Source organism: Suillus paluster (genome assembly GCF_016628075.1).
Source record: "Suillus paluster strain FC165 chromosome Unknown EDB91scaffold_146, whole genome shotgun sequence".
NCBI lineage: Eukaryota > Fungi > Basidiomycota > Agaricomycetes > Boletales > Suillaceae > Suillus > Suillus paluster.
The window spans coordinates 58,769-79,333 of record NW_024537706.1 but is presented as its reverse complement, the minus strand read 5'-3'; the positions used below and the strand labels follow the sequence as shown (position 1 = coordinate 79,333).

General features: G+C 47.3%; 6 protein-coding genes across 6 annotated transcripts; 4 read left to right on the top strand and 2 right to left on the bottom strand.

The window, feature by feature from the left end:
• Positions 1–8,354: 8,354 nt before the first annotated feature.
• EDB91DRAFT_1172472 (uncharacterized protein) lies at positions 8,355–9,203 on the bottom strand. Its single transcript, XM_041320257.1, has 2 exons — positions 8,521–9,203; positions 8,355–8,468 (listed from the first exon to the last, which is right to left on the bottom strand). Exon 1 carries the CDS (start codon positions 9,130–9,132, stop codon positions 8,632–8,634), a length of 501 nt encoding a protein of 166 aa, XP_041170122.1. The 5' UTR covers positions 9,133–9,203; the 3' UTR covers positions 8,355–8,468; positions 8,521–8,631.
• Positions 9,204–10,475: 1,272 nt separating this feature from the next.
• Positions 10,476–11,310, top strand: EDB91DRAFT_162827 (uncharacterized protein). Its single transcript, XM_041326276.1, has one exon. It carries the CDS (start codon positions 10,650–10,652, stop codon positions 11,157–11,159), a length of 510 nt encoding a protein of 169 aa, XP_041170121.1. The 5' UTR covers positions 10,476–10,649; the 3' UTR covers positions 11,160–11,310.
• A 151-nt stretch (positions 11,311–11,461) lies between these two features.
• On the bottom strand, positions 11,462–11,926 carry EDB91DRAFT_1063314 (uncharacterized protein; the record flags this gene model as incomplete). Its single annotated transcript, XM_041314604.1, has 1 exon — positions 11,462–11,926. The coding sequence occupies one exon, from the start codon at positions 11,924–11,926 to the stop codon at positions 11,462–11,464; it is 465 nt and encodes a 154-aa protein (XP_041170120.1).
• A 2,497-nt stretch (positions 11,927–14,423) lies between these two features.
• EDB91DRAFT_1172458 (PTPLA-domain-containing protein) lies at positions 14,424–15,628 on the top strand. Its single transcript, XM_041320256.1, has 3 exons — positions 14,424–14,510; positions 14,563–15,255; positions 15,308–15,628. Exons 1-3 carry the CDS (start codon positions 14,477–14,479, stop codon positions 15,415–15,417), a joined length of 837 nt encoding a protein of 278 aa, XP_041170119.1. The 5' UTR covers positions 14,424–14,476; the 3' UTR covers positions 15,418–15,628.
• A 454-nt stretch (positions 15,629–16,082) lies between these two features.
• EDB91DRAFT_1063328 (acid protease) lies at positions 16,083–17,745 on the top strand (the record flags this gene model as incomplete). The annotated part of the gene is made up of 9 exons (XM_041314605.1): positions 16,083–16,550; positions 16,603–16,866; positions 16,917–16,985; positions 17,038–17,106; positions 17,164–17,229; positions 17,282–17,430; positions 17,479–17,540; positions 17,593–17,613; positions 17,675–17,745. The coding sequence occupies 9 exons, from the start codon at positions 16,083–16,085 to the stop codon at positions 17,743–17,745; spliced, it is 1,239 nt and encodes a 412-aa protein (XP_041170118.1).
• A 944-nt stretch (positions 17,746–18,689) lies between these two features.
• Positions 18,690–19,676, top strand: EDB91DRAFT_1172445 (uncharacterized protein). Its single transcript, XM_041320255.1, has one exon. It carries the CDS (start codon positions 19,011–19,013, stop codon positions 19,494–19,496), a length of 486 nt encoding a protein of 161 aa, XP_041170117.1. The 5' UTR covers positions 18,690–19,010; the 3' UTR covers positions 19,497–19,676.
• Positions 19,677–20,565: the final 889 nt, after the last annotated feature.

Genomic DNA, 20,565 nt, shown 5'->3' with positions numbered 1-20,565 from the left:
CACCCGGTGCTGGCCCATGGCAATAATTGTACCGTGTTAGACGAGTGGGCCGAGGGGGTGGAGTGTCCAAGGCAAACGGATGGGCCGGGTGTATATAGTATAGATGGTAGTATAGCAATGTACTATAGGAAATTATGAATAGTAGTAGTGAATCCAGTGTGTGATAGATGAGTGGGCCGGAGGAATGGAGTGCAATATAGACGAGTGGGCCGGGGGAACTGGGGTGTGATGGAGATGAGTGGGGGTAAATGAGGTGCAATGGAGACGAGTGGGCCGTACATAAGGTGCAATGAAGACGAGGGGGCCGGAGAATAGGGTGCAATTGAGAGGTGGGCCGGTATAGCAGGTGCAATGGAGACGGGTGGGCCGGTATAGCAGGTGCAATGGAGATGGGTGGGTGGTAAATAGGTGCAATTAAGACGAGTGGGCCGGTATATAGCAGGTGCAATGGAGAGGGGGGCCGGTATAAGGAGGTGCAATGAGGACGAGTGGGCCGTGTTATTGGTGCAATGAAGACGAGTCGGCCGGTGTATGGGTGCAATGAAGACGAGTGGCCGGGATATGGGGCAAGAACATCTGACGAGTGGCCGGTGATATGGGGTGCAATGAAGAGAGTGGGCCGGTGATGGTGAATGGGGTGCAATGAAGACGGGTGGGCCGGCATTATAGGGCAATGGAGATGGGTGGGCCGGTGATATAGGGTGCAATGAAGACGAGTGGGCCGGTGATGGGGTGCAATGAAGAGGGTGGGCCGGCATGATAGGGTGCAATGGAGACGGGTGGGCCGGTATTATGGGGTGCAACAACGACCGGTATTTATGTAACCGGTTGCTTGTGGTAACATAGCACTCAATCGGCGATTCCACCGGTGGTCTGATCATGTAAAATGGTTAAGATTTGACAAAGTTATGAGCCCTACAAGGGAAAGCCATAAATTTAGAGGATATTATGATATATTGTATCTAGACCATTGCAACCGGTATTTTTTGACCGGTATTTACATGACCGGTTGCTTGTGGTAACATAGCACTCAATCCGGTGATTCCACCGGTGGTCTGACCATGTAACATAGTTAAGATTTGACAAAGTTAGGAGCCTTACAAGAGAAAGTCACAAAGTCAGAGGATATATCATATCTAGACCATTGTGACCGGGATTTTTCAACCGGTAGTTATGTGACCAGTTGCTTGTGGTGACATAGCACTCAGTCCGGTGATTCCACCGGTGGCCTGACCATGTAAAATGGTTAAGATTTGACAAAGTTATGAGTCTTACAACAAGAGAAAGTGACAATTTCAGAGGATATATCATGTCTAGACCATTGTGTCCGGTATTTATGTGACCGGTTGTTTATTAAAACATAGCACTCAATCGGTGATTCCACTGGTGTGTCTGACCATGTAAAAAATGGTTAAGGATTTGCACAAAGTTATGACCCTAGCAAGAGAGAAGCCATAAAGTTAGAGGATATTATGATGTATTGTAAATCTAGACCATTGCAAACCGGGTATTTTTGACTCGGTAATTTACGTGACACGGTTGCTTGTGGTAATGTAGCACTCCAATCCGGTGATTCGCACCGGTGGTCCTGACCATGTAAAATGGTTAAGATTTTGACAAAGTATCTGAGCCGTACAAACAAGAGAAATGTGACAATTTCAGAGGATAATATATCATGTCCTAGACCATTGTGACCCGGTATTTATGTGACCGGTTTGTTTCTAGTAACAGTAAAAACAACTCAATCCGGTGATTCCACCGGGTGGTCTGAATCATGTAAAATGGTTAATATTTGACCAAAGTTATGAGTGAATAGCTACAAGAAAAAGTCACAAAGTCAGAGGATTATATGATATCTAGACCAATTGTGACCGGGATTTTTTCAAACCGGAAGTTATGTGACCGGTTGCTTGTGGTAACATAGCACTCAATCCGAGCGATTTTACCGGTGGTCTGATCATGTAAAATGGTCAAGATTTGACAAAGTCATGAGCCCCTACAAGAGAAAGTCCTGAATTTAGAGGATATATGATATCTAGACCATTGTGATCGGTATTTTTGACCGGTAGTTATGTGACCAGTTGCTTGTGGTAACATAGCACTCAATCCGGCGATTTTACACCAGTGGTTCTGATCATGTAAAATGGTCAAGATTTGACAAAGTCATGAGCCCTACAAGAGAAAGTCATGAATTTAGAGGATATATGATATCTAGACCATTGTGATCGGTATTTTTTGACCGGTAGTTATGTGACCGGTTGCTTGTGGTAACATAGCACTCAATCCGGCTGATTTTACCGGTGGTCTGATCATGTAAAATGGTCAAGATTTGACAAAGTTATGAGCCTTACAAGAGAAAGCCACACATTCAGAGGATATTATGATATATTGTATCTAGACCATTGTAACTGGTATTTTTTGACCGGTATTTATGTGACCGGTTGCTTGTGGTAACATAGCACTCAATCCGGTGATTCCACCGGTGGTCTGACCATGCAAAATCATTAAGATCTGACAAACTTATGAGCCTTACAAGATAAAGCCACAGATTTAGAGGATGTTATATCTAGACCATTGTGACCGGTATTTTTGTGAACAGTTGCTTGCAGTAATATAGTACTCAATCTGGTGATTCCACCGGTAGTCTGATCATGTAAAATGGTTAAGATTTGACTAAAGTTCTGAGCCTTATAAGACCAAGTCATAAATTCAAAGGATACAGTGTTGTATCAGCTTATATCTGGACCATTGTAATCAGTATTTTTGCAAACCGGTTGCTTGTGGTAATGTAGCACTCAATCAGGGGATTCCATTTTGCCCCTTTGATAGGAGAGTGTTCTAGCACTGTCAAAACATATTTAGGAGTATATATTAACATATTCCACCACTTAGTTGACCCCCTGAAGGGCTACATCAAACAATATAGCATATATACATGAAAACATAACTGATAAGAACCCTCCAACACTATCAAGGATGTTATTGGTAATCAGACACTTGGGATATGTCCCATGTATATCCCTAGTCATGGTCCTAAAATTCTGGAAAGATCCCTCAAGTATTGACGGTAAGATAAGTAAAACAACATAGGCTTGACATATGACAATTTACCCCTGTCACTGAAAGTCACTGACACATATCACACACAACCAAAGATTTTATTAAAAATGCAGTAGTATGTATAGTAGACTACATAATGAACCTAAAATACACATTGCCCTGAAGGTAAAGTCTTTGTAGAAGAGTGTGGTGAGGAAATATTAGGATTGAGTAAGTAAAAGTCCAACCACTACATATACACCAAACTGGTGAGTTTCGATGTTTTGGGCTTTTGGACTTTCCCACACTCTATTTCAGAGATATTTCACTGCCCTAGCTCTCAACTGTTAGTGGATCCTTTTATAAATCTGAGACCATGATATTGACCATGCTTAGAATATATTGCAAGCATCTGATTACTAGATTGTGTCCATTGGAGAATGTAGGCCCCTTATCAGTACACATACCCCCTTTCCCTTGGATAACGATATTATACCATATTTCTAACTGATCCTTGGGATGAGAAGTAGGTATATATGTAGTAAGGATAATATATGAGTAGTCTGGATCATTTATGCAATGGTAAAGTAGGGGAAAACACCAAAAATGTGACAACTGCAATCTTAGAAGTTTTAGCCTGTATAGAAGGATTCTGTAGGTATCCTGATGTACCAACCTGGTGTACATACTCTAAATCTGTCTAGGAATGGTCCCCATATCAGTCTGCAGCTGTGTTCCTGTAGGAAAACCTTTCCCAGAGGATGGACCACCAGGAGAGGGTGAGTACACAGCATCACAAGGTTTTGTCTGTGGATGTTAAGGTCATGCTCAAAGGAAGGAGAACTCAAAGGGCTTGACTTCAGCTTGTGTGCTGCACCCCTTACCCGAGTATGTGCCCTTAATTTATGAGAGGCAGGAGGGAAGTCCAACAAAGTCCAGAGGTTTCCGGAAGGTCAGACACTAGGGGAGTTCGGCAGAACTCCAGAGGTTCAAGGAAACCCAGAGTAAGACTGCTGTGGACAAGTCTGGAGTAGAAATGGAACAGAGGTAAACTACCCTAAGGTAGAGCTGGAGACACACTGGTCTAGATATAACATATCCTCTGAATGTGTGGCTTTCTCTTGTAAAGGCTCATAACTTTGTCAAATCTTGACCATTTTACATGATCAGACCACCGGTAAAATCAGCCGGATTGAGTGCTATGTTACCACAAGCAACCGGTCACATAACTACCGGTCAAAAAATACCGGTCACAATTGGTCTAGATATCATATATCCTCTAAATTCATGACTTTCTCTTGTAGGGCTCATGACTTTGTCAAATCTTGACCATTTTACATGATCAGACCACTGGTAATCGCCGGATTGAGTGCTATGTTACCACAAGCAACCGGTCACATAACTACTGGTCGAAAAATCCCGGATCACAATACTGTCTAGATATCATATATCCTCTAAATTCATGACTTTCTCTTGTAGGGCTCATGACTTTTGTCAAATCTTGACCATTTTACATGATCAGACCACCGGTGGAAATCACCGGATTGAGTGCTATGTTACCACAAGCAACCGGTCACATAACTTCCGGTTGAAAAAAATCCCGGTCACAATGGTCTAGATATCATATATCCTTGCCAGTGACTTTGTGACTTTTTCTTGTAGCACTCATAACTTGTCAAATCTTGACCATTTTACATGATCAGACCACCGGTGGAATCACCGGATTGAGTGCTATGCTACCACAAGCAACCTGGTCACATAACTTCCGGTTGAAAAAATCCCGGTCACAATGGTCTAGATATCATATATTCCTCTGACTTTGTGACTTTTTCTTGTAGCACTCATAACTTTGTCAAATCTTGACCATTTACATGATCAGACCACCGGTGAAATCACCAGATTGAGTACTGTTACTAGAAACAACCGGTCACATAAATACCGGTCACAATGGTCTAGACATGATATATCCTCTGAAATTGTCACTTTCTCTTGTTGTAAGGCTCATAACTTTGTCAAATCTTAACCATTTTACATGGTCAGACCACTGGTGGAATCACTGGATTGAGTGCTACATTACCACAAGCAACCGGTCATGTAAATACCGGTCAAAAAATACCGGTTGCAATGGTCTAGATACAATACATCATAATATCCTCTAAATTTATGGCTTTCTCTTGTAGGGCTCATAACTTTGTCAAATCTTAACCATTTTACATGGTCAGACCACCAGTGAAATCACCAGATTGAGTGCTATGTTTTACTATAAACAACCGGTCACATAAATACCGGACACAATGGTCTAGACATGATATATCCTCTGAAATTGTCACTTTCTCTTGTTGTAAGACTCATAACTTTGTCAAATCTTAACCATTTTACATGGTCAGGCCACCGGTGGAATCACCGGACTGAGTGCTATGTCACCACAAGCAACTGGTCACATAACTACCGGTTGAAAAATCCCGGTCACAATGGTCTAGATATGATATATCCTCTGACTTTGTGACTTTCTCTTGTAAGGCTCCTAACTTTGTCAAATCTTAACTATGTTACATGGTCAGACCACCGGTGGAATCACCGGATTGAGTGCTATGTTACCACAAGCAACCGGTCATGTAAATACCGGTCAAAAAATACCGGTTGCAATGGTCTAGATACAATATATCATAATATCCTCTAAATTTATGGCTTTCCCTTGTAGGGCTCATAACTTTGTCAAATCTTAACCATTTTACATGATCAGACCACCGGTGGAATCGCCGGATTGAGTGCTATGTTACCACGAGCAACCGGTTACATAAATACCGGTCGTTGTTGCACCCCATAATACCGGCCCACCCGTCTCCATTGCACCCTATCATGCCGGCCCACCCGTCTTCATTGCACCCCATATCACCGGCCCACTCGTCTTCATTGCACCCCATATCACCGGCCGACTCGTCTTCATTGCACCCCATATCACCGGCCCACTCGTCTTCATTGCACCCCATATCACCGGCCAACTCGTCTTCATTGCACCCAATAACACCGGCCAACTCGTCCTCATTGCACCTCCTTTACCGGCCCACCCATCTCCATTGCACCTGCTATACCGGCCCACCCGTCTCCATTGCACCTGCTATACCGGCCCACTCGTCTTAATTGCACCATATTTACCGGCCCACCCATCTCCATTGCACCTGCTATACCGGCCCACCTGTCTCCATTGCACCTGCTATACCGGCCCACTCGTCTCAATTGCACCCTATTCTCCGGCCCCCTCGTCTTCATTGCACCTTATGTACCGGCCCACTCGTCTCCATTGCACCTCATTTACCGGCCCACTCGTCTCCATCACACCCCAGTTCCCCGGCCCACTCGTCTATATTGCACTCCATTCCTCCGGCCCACTCATCTATCACACACTGGATTCACTACTACTATTCATAATTTCCTATATAGTACATTGCTATACTACCATCTATACTATATACACCCGGCCCATCCGTTTGCCTTGGACACTCCACCCCCTCGGCCCACTCGTCTAACACGGTACAATTATTGCCATGGGCCGGCACCGGGTGGCCCGTCTCTATTGGTACATTGTCACGCCCGGCTGCCCGTCTGAGACGGGTGAATTCACTGAAGGGGCTCGCTGACACGGTTTCAATAGATGGAATATACTATTCAAAAGCGGAGGCGACGTGCGGCCATCCTTCCTTTTCAGCACTCAGCCGAGCTGCTCAAGCGCCGGGCTGTCGAAAACTAGACTTTCTGGCGTGCTCGACACTAGTTAGGTTTTAACCACCGAATCCGAATTGATGGGAACTGCTGCCAGCTGGTGCTCAGCTTACTTCCTTTCCACAAAACACGTGCATGATTTTGTATCATAGGCCGTGACGTTGGAGCGAACACACGAAAAACGTACATTTGTTGGTAGGCCAAGTCCGTTCCATTCATCCATCAAGAACACATTGGCGCGCAATGAATCAAATGCTCGTGCCATGTGTAGCACCAGTCCTAACATAATCAGCAATGCAGATATCACAAACAACTGGAATAAGTTGCGGATAAATTGACATTGCGTATGTAGCACGCAGTCATAAACAGTACGTGAACTCCACCGTCAATCCAGGACGGACGCGAATACCCGATCTGCGACTAAAGAATACGTCTACTACTATTGGTTACCACTTGCTCGTGCACACCACATTTCGTGCATCCTCCCAAAACCACACATTTCCCACTACAAATCTTCAAAACTACTATACCTATTTGAAATAATAATACACAAGAACATCTTACGAGCTTAGACGGATGCATTTGGACAAGAAACAAGAGAGATAAATGTTTGGTTGTGACAAAGGCTTTTGTCACTTCCCTTGTTGTCACCTGCCATCCACTGCCGCAGCGGAGCGGCCAGTGTGATTACACCGTGACTCTCCGTGACTTTTATGTGACTGCACGAAATGTGGTGTGCACGAGCAAGTGGTAACCAATAGTAATGCTCGTGAGTTGGAACCATCAAGGTCAATTATTCCACAACGCCGTTACAGTTTACCCTCGCGACCACTGGCCTGGCTTCTAGTATGCTCTAGTGGCGAGGTCATGCAGGCATAGGGCCAGGCCTAATGAGTTTCCATATGCATATGGTCGGGGAGTGTGTCTGCGCATCCCTGCAAATCTGAAATTTGGGTGAATACATCACCATAGATCGGAGTTCACTAACAGGTACTACCAGAAGGACTCGTGGCGGAGTGCGTCCGGCACATTATTTGATGCCTTCAAAACAATTATGTCACGAAGCGCAGCTCCGTGATGCAAGCACATCCAGATTGCTTGGTTGTCCCCTATACAATACCTGCGGATAAAAGCCAGCGTATTAGTTTGAGAAATCACTATCAAGTTTCAGCCATGAAATTCACTTCACTCACCACTATGATCATCTCTGCCGCAGCGATAGCTAGCGTAGCCATCGCATCCGAGGATCTGTCGGTAACGCCCTTGAACCTACCCTGCCACACAACTGGTGAGCGCTTTCGTTGCCTACGTGCAGACCTTTGACCACATGCTGATGGCTATCCACGGATGAAGTGGGGTGCTCAAACATGAAAGGTTTCAATAACGGGAACGATTTTGGGTTTTACTGTCTCAATAACAAAATCTATAAGTTTACGGCATGCACGGGCGGAACTAAATGTCATATCACCAGCGGGACTATGTTCAAATGTTCATGAGCGCTGAGCCTTGAGGCTTGCTCCACTCCACAGTACCTAGGTGAGCCTGTCGTTGTCATTGTCTCCCGAAGCTGAGTGCTGATGTGCTTGTTTTCACCAGTGCATGGAACAATGAGCATGATGCGTGCGGGAGGGCGTAAAGGAGTACTGATGACATGAAGTTCTGGAGTTTGTTGAATCCGGTCATGATGAAGAAGATAGGATTTATAACAACTTTTGTACAGTCAAATTGATGTCGAATATGCTTTCTTGAGTTTCCACGCACTCTGAAGTCAAACAATATCTGCGCAGGCACCGTGCCGAATGAGCTCCCTGTGATGTACAATTTGATGCCACGGTCGTTGGAATCCGGATACAGGTGGGGACAATAGCGTGGTCATGTCACTTGCGATGCAGTCGTAGTACGGTGTCGACGGAGGAGGTGACGTGTTGCCCCATCCAGATCCTCTGCTCGACCGGCATCTTCTTCACGGCGTCTATAGCATGGTTGAGTGCCGCGGCTGCCTCTGTACAATGCACTGTACATTCCACCAGCCTTCTTGAAATCCTTGAACAGAAAGCTCCACCCATAGCGCACCAATAAGGCCCATAAAACTGAAATCAAGCTGCGAGGTTGGTGTGTCTGATTGATGTGTCTTCTCATCGCCGTCGGCGGTACAACACGCTGATAGGAATGTGAATTCGGCGTGTGGAGCATCGTTCTCGAGTCCACCTGCCTGTGTGGCTTCGTCGCCAGAAATATTAGTGAACATGATGTTGAGGGGAACAAGTCTGAGGACAAGCTCGAGCTCGCTGTCGACCAGTGGGGACATAGTTCGCGCCCAGAGCGATCTGCCTTCATTCGAGAGGAATGAGCTGTGTGGAGAGGAATGGACATGAACACTGCCTTAGGACAGATTCGAGACTGGCCTCCCCGTAATTTCAGGTCACACTTGACAATGGGTAGCATGAAGTGGTGAAATGTTGCACTAGTTGAGCTCGCTGTTGCCCACAGCAAGCACGAAGGTTTCGGCAACGTGCGGCGAACAAACCTGCTGTGACATACCAGTGACATTAATATTGTTAGGTGTGCTTTGTATATACAATATGTACAGCGGACTATGAGAGTAGGCTCGTGACCCTACTATGAGAGATGCATGCGGCATGACGGCAAATCGAACCGTCACCAAAGATCCACCATAATAATGCATTATTCACTTGTTATTCACAGTACTGTTAGTTACAATGGTTAAACGTTAATGCCCAGTGAAAATCGACAAGAATGAGGTAGATAGGTAGCAATAGACGTCTAAGTCTACAATGAATTAATGCACTAAATCGACAGTACAGCCTGTAGTATCACTATGTAGTTTCATTGTTTGAACTATGATAACTTCATGGACCTATGAATTGTTGCCCTCGCCCTCGCCCTCGTCCTCATGCCCGAATCGATGTCATCTTCATCATCTTCATCATCTGTTTCAAGCTCGTCAATCTACTTTTTTCACATATTTATTCTTCTGTCTTTGACGGTGCTCTTGGGGTATGATCTTGTGATGCATCATTATGCTACTACGAGGACATGGCCCATGTCCTCGTAGTAGCATAATGACAGTGGAGCCTGTTCCATGATGTACTACAATGATCACCAGGCCATACTTGACTCCTTCGTGTGCAAACTTCGCCGACAGTTTGAAACAACCTGGCCTCCAGATGAGCGTTCGATAATGTTCTTGCACTATCACGGAACATCGAGGAAAGATATGGGTTCTACAATCAAGCTGCATAACTTTGAAGCAGCTTGATTCCTTTTATTCCTCGTACTAGTGAGCGCTGGCAATTACTCGCGATACCCAATAAAATTGTGGTGACGGTGCATCGTCGGTGCCAACATCCTTCTCTAATAATTCGAAGATGAAGTTCTGACTTGTGTCATTAGGCCCCAGTGTCCGCCAAGTAGACTTTGAAAACCCCATAATGACCCAAGTAGCAGAACCTTGAAAAAGAAAGCACGACTATCATCTTCCTGTTTTTGAGGTGAATAGGGGGACGCCCCGGGGTGTTCCATCCAGTCTACGTGTCATTTTACATAGCTTGTTTTTCTGTTGTGACATACGATTCAAGTACAAAGGGGTAAGTATATGCGTAAGCGGGTACTGCCAAGATGTAAATGGAACCTCGTCGATTTCTGTTCTTCGCCTACGATATTACTAGGGTCTCGACCATCTCGCTGCAAAGAGAACTTGTATTTTTGACTTCCGCAATGATCTCGTCATCTGAAGCAATTCTCTTGTAATCTCCGCTGCGCTGTCGCTGTAGCAAAAATGAAACGCTGTTCAAGCTGATAGGGCAATAGTGGCTCGCAACGACTGAAGCTCGAACGTAGATAGATCGGGTTGTCTAGGACACCTGGGTATGGAGAGACCTTCCGCCCTCTGCGCATCATCTTCAGTGTCGAGCAGCCCGAGGAGATCACGATTCCACGGACGGACAAGCAAATATTTCCGAGGGGAGCTACCCTGCGAGAACTGGAGCAGGGCGTCTTTCGAGGTAATCTCCAGGTCACGAAGTCCCTCTGCCTTGACCAGGCTTCCCTCCCAGTTTGGTGATAGGGAATACGATACAAGGCAGATGCAGAAGCAGCCGGCCCTGGTCCGTGGAATGAAGAGCGCTCAGGGTGACAAGCTTCTGGTACAATTTCGAAGCCCGCGTGTTAGGCGACTGGGCATTATTTATTCATTTCGCGACATCCATGGGAAGCTTCAGCAAGGAGGCAGTTGCACGAAGTTCGAGCCCGATGAAAGCTATAGGAAGCGTGATAGGAAGTGTCAGCAAGGAGACGGCGGTACGTCGGAACTTGGGAGATCGAAGGCCCCATGTCATACAGAGATGACGGCGAGAATGGTGGGTCTCTGTACGGCGTGAGGTCGGCTGACAGGCAGCTGTTAACCTCAGATGATGTTCCGACCCAATCTAGGACATCAACGTTGCCTGGTTGGACTACGATCTCCTGCAAAAGCCGCCCGAGCGCTTTTTGCTTCCCCTCGTCATATTTCACAGGAAGGCGGATGTCGAAGATGCCAAACAATTAGTACGCGATGCCTTCCGGATGCTCGGTCTTACGCTTCCACGCCCCCATAAGTTTCTTCCACGCCTGGAGAGAAGGTGATGAGGGTCTTTTGATCTATGTGTGTCGCCTCTGCCAACTCCTTCATGAGCGCAAAGGACTACTTGCGGTTGAAAGAGTGATCTGCGGGATATAGGGTCCAATCCTTCCGATAAAAGTGAAGAACTCTGGGACCTAGGGATTCCCTGATAGTCCATCCTCGCCCGATCCAAGCGCTCTGTGCTATAGACTTTGACGGAACATCTGATAGGTAGACAATTGTAAGCGCTGAGTGACGATACCAGACAAACATGGAGTTGATCGATCGCTGTTCCTCAAATTGGTTGGTCTTGTCGATGCAGCACGTATCGCTCCACGCCCAGCGATACCCTGCAGCACGAGCAATTTTGCAGAAAGATTGCAACCCCATGATGCCGCCAACTGGATCCAAGTTGTACACATCATTGCCATTGATGTCGCCAAACAACGGTTCCCTCTCCTCCCACTTATGTGATAGCATAACGCAACCGAAGTACGTCGCCGCCACTTCTTTGGTGCGCCCCAATTGGAGTTCTGGGTGCTTCATTGCGAATGACAAAGGTTCCTTGTACTCTGTGCTCATTCGGAAGAAGATTGTCTGCGCCTCTCAGTCGCACAAGAGCCCGGTGAAGGTGTCGATTAGATGAAATTGTGGAGGTGAGCGTAGACGTCCGTTCGAATAGCACTCTCTGCTTCGAAGTACAGCTTGGCTGCGATATCTTCATCGGAACGCCGTGCGTCAGACGAAGAGCTTGGAGTGATGACCTATGTATCGCTAAAATGAGCATTCGCTGGTAAACGACAGAGGTCATCACACTTTTGGCGCATTAATAGGCGCTGCATCACGGGGAGGCAGATTTTTAGCGGGGATCTGCATGAAGCATGGTCACATTGCGTTGTAAGAGTGAAAGGTGAGAACATTTCATAAAGAAAAGGGTCTTCGGGAACCGCCCAGTTCGAGATCTTGTTATATTAGTTGCCGCTGAGGATTTCCGTGCCATCCGCGGAGAATATCTACCCAGCTAGAGTACTTGAATATCGTGACCGTTCGTCCATCCGAGAACCACCAGAGGCGGACATGACAGTCATCCGATGCGGAGGCAACGAGTGTGCCAGTAGAGTTAACGGCAGTGGCATTGATACGGTCAGTATGACCTTTCTGGGACCACCGACCTGTTCGAATTTCAGGTCAATGGATCCCACTCCCGTATGGTAGGATCGTTCTATATCTTATCGCCCCCGGAAAGAAGCCATGCATTATCCAGGCGTCCACCAAGTTGCGGGCTGAATTGAACTGTGCGCGAGCGTCAAAGTTTGCGATTCCCTTGGGTTTGGTTTTCATAATTGGATATTCGAAGAAGTAGTGATGGCAAGATGTTTGCCAGATGGCCTAAACCGAACGCAATGAACACGTTCGCGACAATCTATTGGACTTCCTTGCGGCTTCGACGTAGTTGTGTTCCGCGGCTTCGTCATGCGGTCAAAGTGAACCAGTTGTCAGCACAGTACCAGCTGGCGAAAAGTCCAGCGAAGCAGATCCAACTGGAAGTGGGCTATGATAGCTTGGGTGATAGATTCGCCAGTGTCTCCGTCCCAGGCAATGAAATTCCCCTCCCTCATCACTGCTTGCTATCAATTTTCCGTCTCTTGTTACTCCCACTGCCTGTACCTTAATGTCATGTCCCTCCATTTTCTTCGGCGGAATCCCGGTCTTGAAGTCCCACAGACGAAGTGTCCTATCGTACGAAGCCTAGTCACGACTCTACGTCGTCTATCGGGGAAGGATCGCGACTCCTGATATGTGTCCTTCATGACATTCAAATGTTCGAACAGGTATGTCGATAGGCCGTATTGCTCCTTCCACCATGCTGATGGTGCTTGATGGTGTCGAGGTTACAGTAGACTTGGGACTGCAGGAGTCTCGCTCCAGGCTGCAATGGTACGTTTCTATGCCGTGTCATTAAATTGCCTAGTGTGTCATTACTCTAGATGCCAAATACAGGTGGTTGTTCGCCCACAAGCCTCCATTTGACCATATTTCGTCTATTGGGGAAGACCGCGACTACTTCCAGGGCGTCTTTCTGGTCTTTACAACACCCTGAATGGGTGTGGTGATTTAATGATTGGGCTGCACTAGCAGGCTTGATGAGTCAAGGTGGGATCTCTGTACGGACCGCAGTGTCTTGCTCTATTTAAAGCAGAGGCTCACGTACTCGGCGTGTTTATCCTCCGTATGCCTCGATAGACGCCCAAGACACGAGGCTGCCCGCCCCCAATCCTGCATTGCATTTTTTTGGAAAGGCTGTAGCCGGGTTGTCACATCAGTCCTGATTGACAATTCAATTCTTCGCGCCTCCGTAATTTCCGCCGCAGCTTTCCCGGTACAACGCCGCATCTGCAAATCCAAAAAACACAGCCGTTACTTACGGCTCACCGTTAATGCCTGTCTAATTATCAGTGAGCATCAGTGGCATGATCGCCTTCAGTCCTGCATGAATCGTGTCCTGCTCATGTTGGGGCGCTACTCCATCATACGATAACCCTTTGTGGTTAACTTCTTTCGTGAATCAGACATGCATCTACTATGATATGACCTTATTCATCCTGTCGACTTTCAAGCTCTGCAGTCAGTATCGGATGCAGTCGAAGAGTCTCGCTTCCTGCGCTGGCTTTCATTCTACCTGGCGGAGTAGAGTTCTTTCATCGCATGGAGTTGAAGGGAATATTCACCTGGCACCGACGTGCGAAAGATTCTTTTTGGACAAGGCATTAACAACGAAGGCCCATGATTCGTGTTGAAGCTAGTGGAAGTCGCTGGGAAAGGAAGCGGACGAAGGGATTGTATAGTATAGGTACATATGTAGGTATGGTCATCGACGTCACGCATGCTGTAACATCGTTTCTTTTTTGTGGAACTAATATTGCAGGAAGGCAACTGACCGAGTAAGCCTCCATCGACATGATCTTATCTTATCTTGTTTGTCTGTTGTCTGTCTATTTATATTTATGTAGGTATTTATTTATCACGAGTGTTATTGCTGCAAGTTGAACTACAGTCTACATACTTACAACTTGCAACGACCAGGACAAGACCAGGATGCCAACTAATGACCATAAAGCGCGTTCACGAGGTGAGTAATCCGATAATACACTTAAAAAATTGCAGATTAACCTCGTTAATAGGACCTTCTCTCGTTGTACGATTCTATTTAATTGCATTCAATGCATTATCTGCGGCAGGATGGGCCTATGTCATTTACCTGGCTCTTGGCGTATTCATAGGTCAAAGTGCTTCAAGTTCAGCATACGACTTCTTCAAACCACTTGCTTCATACGTGCCGACTTCTGTCGTAGCCCTATTCACCCCGCAGTCTAACACATCGAACCATTTCTCCACTACTCTCGCATATTTCTTGCGTCCGTATTTCCCCGTGACATACAACTCCACATTCTTCGCCCTTGGGCCTGTGCAGTCCCTCGCAGCCCTTGAAATCCTGCATGTCCTTCTTGGGTTTGTGCGCTCCCCGCTCCCGACAACCGTCATTCAGGTCTCCTCACGCCTCATTCTGGTTTGGGGTATCGTCGAGCGCTTTCCCCACACCCACTCGAGCCCAATATATACCACCATGGTCCTTGCCTGGGCGCTGACCGAAGTTCCACGTTATGCATACTACGCGCTTTCGCTTACGGGCTGTGGCGTGCCCGCGTTGCTTACGTGGATACGCTATTCCACATTTTATGTCCTGTACCCCATCGGTGCAGGAAGTGAGGCCCTCGTCATGTTGAGCACCATTCCAGAATGGAATGGCGGGAAGTGGTCAGCGTGGGGCACCGAGGACTGGGTCAAGGCAGGTATGGTAGCAATTTGGGTGCCTGGTGAGTTGTGCATGCCGCCTTTGGTTTTATCGCTGACTCCTCGTTCTCGTAGGGCTGTGGATGATGTACTCACATATGATGCGCATGCGCCGTAAGGTGCTTGGTGTTGGTAAGGGCCAGAAGTTGGGAGCGAAGCCCAAAGACAGGCTCAAGGCGGAGTGAGAACTGCCATGAATGTAGGCGGGGACAAAAAAAATGCTGACTATTCACGATACCCTGGAATCACTTATTTTACGATATCGTCACGCCTAGACTCGTCTCCACCATTTGTGTAGTGCAACTCGGTATGTGCAGAGTCTTGTACATCGTCTTCGATGGGCGGAAGGCTGCACATCTCGCGTTGTACATCCAGGTACACAGGGACTTACGCAGGAAAATTAGGTCTATTTTATGAAAGTTTGCTCAAAGTTCTGGCTAACCCTTTTCCAATGCAGCATTTTGAACTGGGCTGGCAAGTCAGCTGAGGCTGTTACGTTACAGCAAGTCAGAAGCACAGTATATTGAAGCGGGCTGCTGGTCCAGATTGGAATGTCATGCCAGTGGGTTTAAAAGTCTTGCCTTACGTCCAGTTCTCCTTCATCCTTTACCACTTCTACCATGTTTCCCTGCTTGCCCCTTTCATTTCTCCTCCTGGCCGCAGGCGCATTAGGCTCTCCCATGCATGACATGGTGCTTTATCCCTCGAAGTACGTGCGGGATCCCTCTGGAACGTTCAACCACACCCAGGACTGGCACAGCTCGACCGTCGTAGTTGACATCGACTTTCCAATCTTCAATGAGCGGCCCGTGGTGAGTTTCTGTCGCGTGCACCCTTCTACAGGGCTAACATGCATGCCCAGTTGGAGGAGATGAGAAGAGTTCAACTAAAATACCAGAATGCACCAGACGTTTTGGCTGGCAAGAACCTCGTGCCGCTCCCATATGCACTTTCAGATCCCGGGCTCGACGCCCAATCAGACGCGGCATTCACCGATACGACGAGCGATCTCTCCGGTTTTGCGCTGTCCGGATCAACCTCAACCTTACAGCAGGCAAACATGAGCTTCTCTGCAATGACTGCCGTCGCTCAGAGTGCAACGGACCCCCTGACAGACGAGATACAGGGGAACCTCGATATCCAGTACTACGGCCCACTTGGGTTTGGGCAGAAAACACAACAGCTCTCAGTGACCATGGATACGGGCTCTGCGGACCTCTGGGTCCCTGTGAACTGCAACGATTCCACGAACCCGCAATACAAACCTGCTACAAGTTCGACATACAAGAATACCGGGAATCCGTTCCAAGTGAATTACGTGCGTGTTCCTTCCATTATGCCAGTGCAGGCTTGATGTTGCTGGGCGACAGGGCATGGGCCATGTGCAAGGCACTCTTGCATACGATACGATCACTGTAGGTGGTTTGAAGGTCAACAAGCAATATTTCGGTGCTGTCACTCAGGTGTCGAGTGACTTCAACGACGACCCGATCTCCGGCCTTCTCGGGCTCGGTTTCAGCTCCATTGCGATGTCAGGGAAGCCAACGTTCTTCGAGAACATGATCATACAGAAAAAAGTTTGCGCACCATTCTTCTCTGTACATTTGACGAGAGGCAAGGCGAGCGGGTCGAAGGTACGTTGCGGTCTTGCTTTGATATGAGTGTATCGAGAGTAAATTTTTAGATAACCTTCGGTGATTACGACATATCCAAGGCGGTGGGACCTTTGACTTGGGTCCCAATTATTTCCAAGGTTGCTCCTCTTGCGCGTCCATGACTTTCATCTGACTGGTTGCTACTTGCAGACGTACTGGACAGTGCATTTCGACGGAGCTCTTGTTGATGGGAACTACGTATCCGGTGACCTCGATGCGGTAAGCTCAGCTCGTCAGCCGGATCTTCACTCAAGTTCACTTCATTTCCTTGCATAGGCGATTGACACAGGCACTACCTTGATATACGTCCCGCAGGCGTTTGCATCCTCGATCTACGCCAATGTCAGTCTCGCTATTCGTTTCTCTCATCACCTTACTGACAAGTCATAGATAGCCGGGGCTGGCCCCTGCAGTGAACTATGGCTCCAGTTTCTTCTCGTTTCCATGCGACTCCAACCCCACGGTTTCATTCTCGCTTGGCGGGCACGACTTCGGACTCAGTATGCAGGACTTTAATCTCGGACGAGATGCGGACGGGTCTGGGTAAGTCAATGCGTCTTCATATAATGCACGTCTCCTGAGCGAGCACAGAAACTGCATCGGTGGGATCGTCGGCCTGGGCGATAAATTCATAGAAAACTTTGCCATCATCGGTAAGTCGTTTGGGTACTTGGTTGAATGTTTTATTGATGTCGCGCGATGCAGGGGATGAGTTTTTGAAATCATGTGAGTAGTATCTTGTTTGCATGCCGTTTGATCTGGAACACTCGTGGTTACCATTATCCAGGGTACTCGGTGTATGACTACTCGCACGGGGCGCGGGTGGGTTTCGCGCCGAGCATTAATAATGCGCAGTAGAAGATTTGGCTTGATAGCTTCATCGAGGTATAGCGGGTCTTAGTTTGGAAGAGATGGTGGATAGCGGTGGGACAGGTCTGCCGGAGTAGACCATATCTAGATACACCCATAATATTAATGTAAGGACGGAGCGTTTGTCTTGGGCAAGTGACCAGATTGCTTGTAAATGACCTTGAATCTTGTGAGACTCCTCCGCACTACGAAACACTACGTCGGAGAACACGGACTGTGATCTAAATGAGTGTGATTTCGTCCAGGCCTCACAATCTCGAGTGCCGCAGTTCAAGCAACCTCAAGTGCGGCAAACTCGTTTTTCATGCATTTTTATTTCTTGCCCACAGAAATTCTACTGGAAATATTCGGTTTAGTCTATGAAAATAGTAGACTCTCGTGCTACACTGTACTGGCAAGAACCTGTAGAAGATTCAAGGAGCCTGCACTCAATACGCTTTGGAACAACATAAATGGGTTCTGGCCACTCATCTTATGCTTGCCCGAAGGTGTCAGTAACAGAAACATGCGAGAGAAGTTGGTGAGCGAGCCAAAATTTACATGGGATTCATACCATATTGAATGCTCAAATAGACACTAAAAAGACCTCTCTTAGAGGGAGACTGGAGACATTGGTCGATATTCGCAACGTATCCGCTCCTTGATGGTCTGCGACGTTGACCTATACGACATAGACGATCGGATTGTACAAGCACTCTTTTCCGCGCCGTCACCGCGCTTGCTGAACCTTCGTAGTTTGGTTTGGTGGGATGACCAAGAATGCTACTCTCCGTTGTTGTACACGCTCCTTAGGTCAACCGTCAGTGTCACGTCGGTGGAGTTGAACTTTAGTTTCTCCACCCCTCCCCCTCCTCTTTTGCCAAATCTGCTTTGTTAGCTTCCCTCGGAGCTCGATGTCCATCCTATTCGGGAACTCGATTGCGAATATAGCGGTGAATCCGAAGAAAGCTCCGATACGATAATCAAAGCTCTATGTAGCTTGCGAGAGCTCTTCCGTCTTGAAACTGAGGTCCCGAACACAAGCGCTTCTTCAATTGGCTTCTTTACCGGCGCTGAAGTCTCTCCACGTCAGCCTGAGGACGTACGATATTTACAAGACGCAATCCAATTCCACTTCAACATTTTCCTCCCAACTCGATCAGCTGCGCATCACTTCATCGTCACATTCGATTCTCACTCACTGTCTCAGAAAAGTCCGTTTTCTCTTCTGTCGATCAGTGAGGTTGCGCGTCGGGTTCATTCGAGTCATTGGTATGGACATCCCGTATGATCCACTGGATGTTTCAGACTTCATTGTCTCCTTCTCGGAGTGCTTCTCTCCCACCCTTGCGAAACTCCATGTTGACTTCGATCTCGGCCCCATTCACAGATCTGCTAATTCCGGGTTCGCTCTTGGCTTTGACACGCTTGCCCCATTGCTGTCGTTTAGTCACTTAAGGGACTTAGACCTCGATTGCATCTGCACTTCGGCCATCAGTGACGCCTCACTCAAGACCATGGCACGATCCTTGCCTCAGCTCGAGAATTTCTACTTTGGATGCGGGGCTCGTTGGCTGGTCCCACCATCTCTCATCTTCATAGGACTCGCCCACTTCATACATTATTGCCGGTACTTACGCAGCATTGGAATGCCCCTTTCCGCATGTGCAGTAGACACCGACAGCGAGCCTTTTTCTGAAACGATTCCCAACGAGAAGATCACCATAATTTTTTTCCGATCGTCGATCTCATTGCCGTAGCCTGTCAACTGGATACATCGCTGCCCAAGTTGACCACCGTATGGATCCTCCCCTGGCTGCATGATTGGCCCGCGCCACCCCCGTTTGGACATTTTGAGGATGAATGGAGTAGGGCAAACGAGGTGCTTACTACAAGCGCAACAATGAGGGAGATTCAGGAGTCCATTTTGCCAGTCTGACTTGTTCTGGACTGTGATTACAAGTACATACTGCGAAACTATATATCCGGATAATATCCGTCCACCTAACGTCTACATCCAGTCAACGCCAACGCGGAACTTTCGTTTCGTACACCGGATACATTGTAGATGTAGAACTACATTTTCGATCAAGATGAAATTCTGAAATTCTGAAATCATCTGAGATCGCACGCAGTGTTCCCCTGCCACTCGTCTCACTGATTTCCTCCTTAAACCGCCTCCGCTCATTGTCCGCCAGCAACGCCTATTACTTACATTTTCCAGGGTACTTGATGGATGACTACTCGCACCGGATGCGGGTGTGTTTCATGCCGAGCATCAATAATGCGTAATAGAAGATTTGGCTTGATGCCTTTATCGATATACAGTGGGTCTTAGTTTGGAAGAGATGGTGAATCAGGTCTGCATGAGTAGATGAGATAGCTGTCCTTATCATTACTTGGCGGACTCCGAATTACACCAAGATTACACGATATGAACGTGAAAATGTGTTCATTGTGAGGTCAAAATGTGTGTTGCACAGGAAGTGATATCGATGTGATCCTCGGAAATTGCCTCCAATGTGAGGTATGACAAGCGCCTAGTCCAATTCTGTAAACACCATCAAGTGGTCAAAAAGTGAAGACGATGATGCCAATCTTCCTGGGAAGGAAGTCTACAATCTGCTCACAGGGCAGTGACAATCTGGTGATAAATATGACTCACTGACCTTGAGCCCCTGAAAGAAGCTGTTTGTCAACAGCGTCACCTACTTCAATGTCGTCATGTACGGCGAGGTTGAGGAGCACCGAAACACGAAATTGCCGCCGTAGTTCTCAATATCGATCGCTAAGTGAGGAGATGGCACGCATCCTTTGAGCAGATCCAGA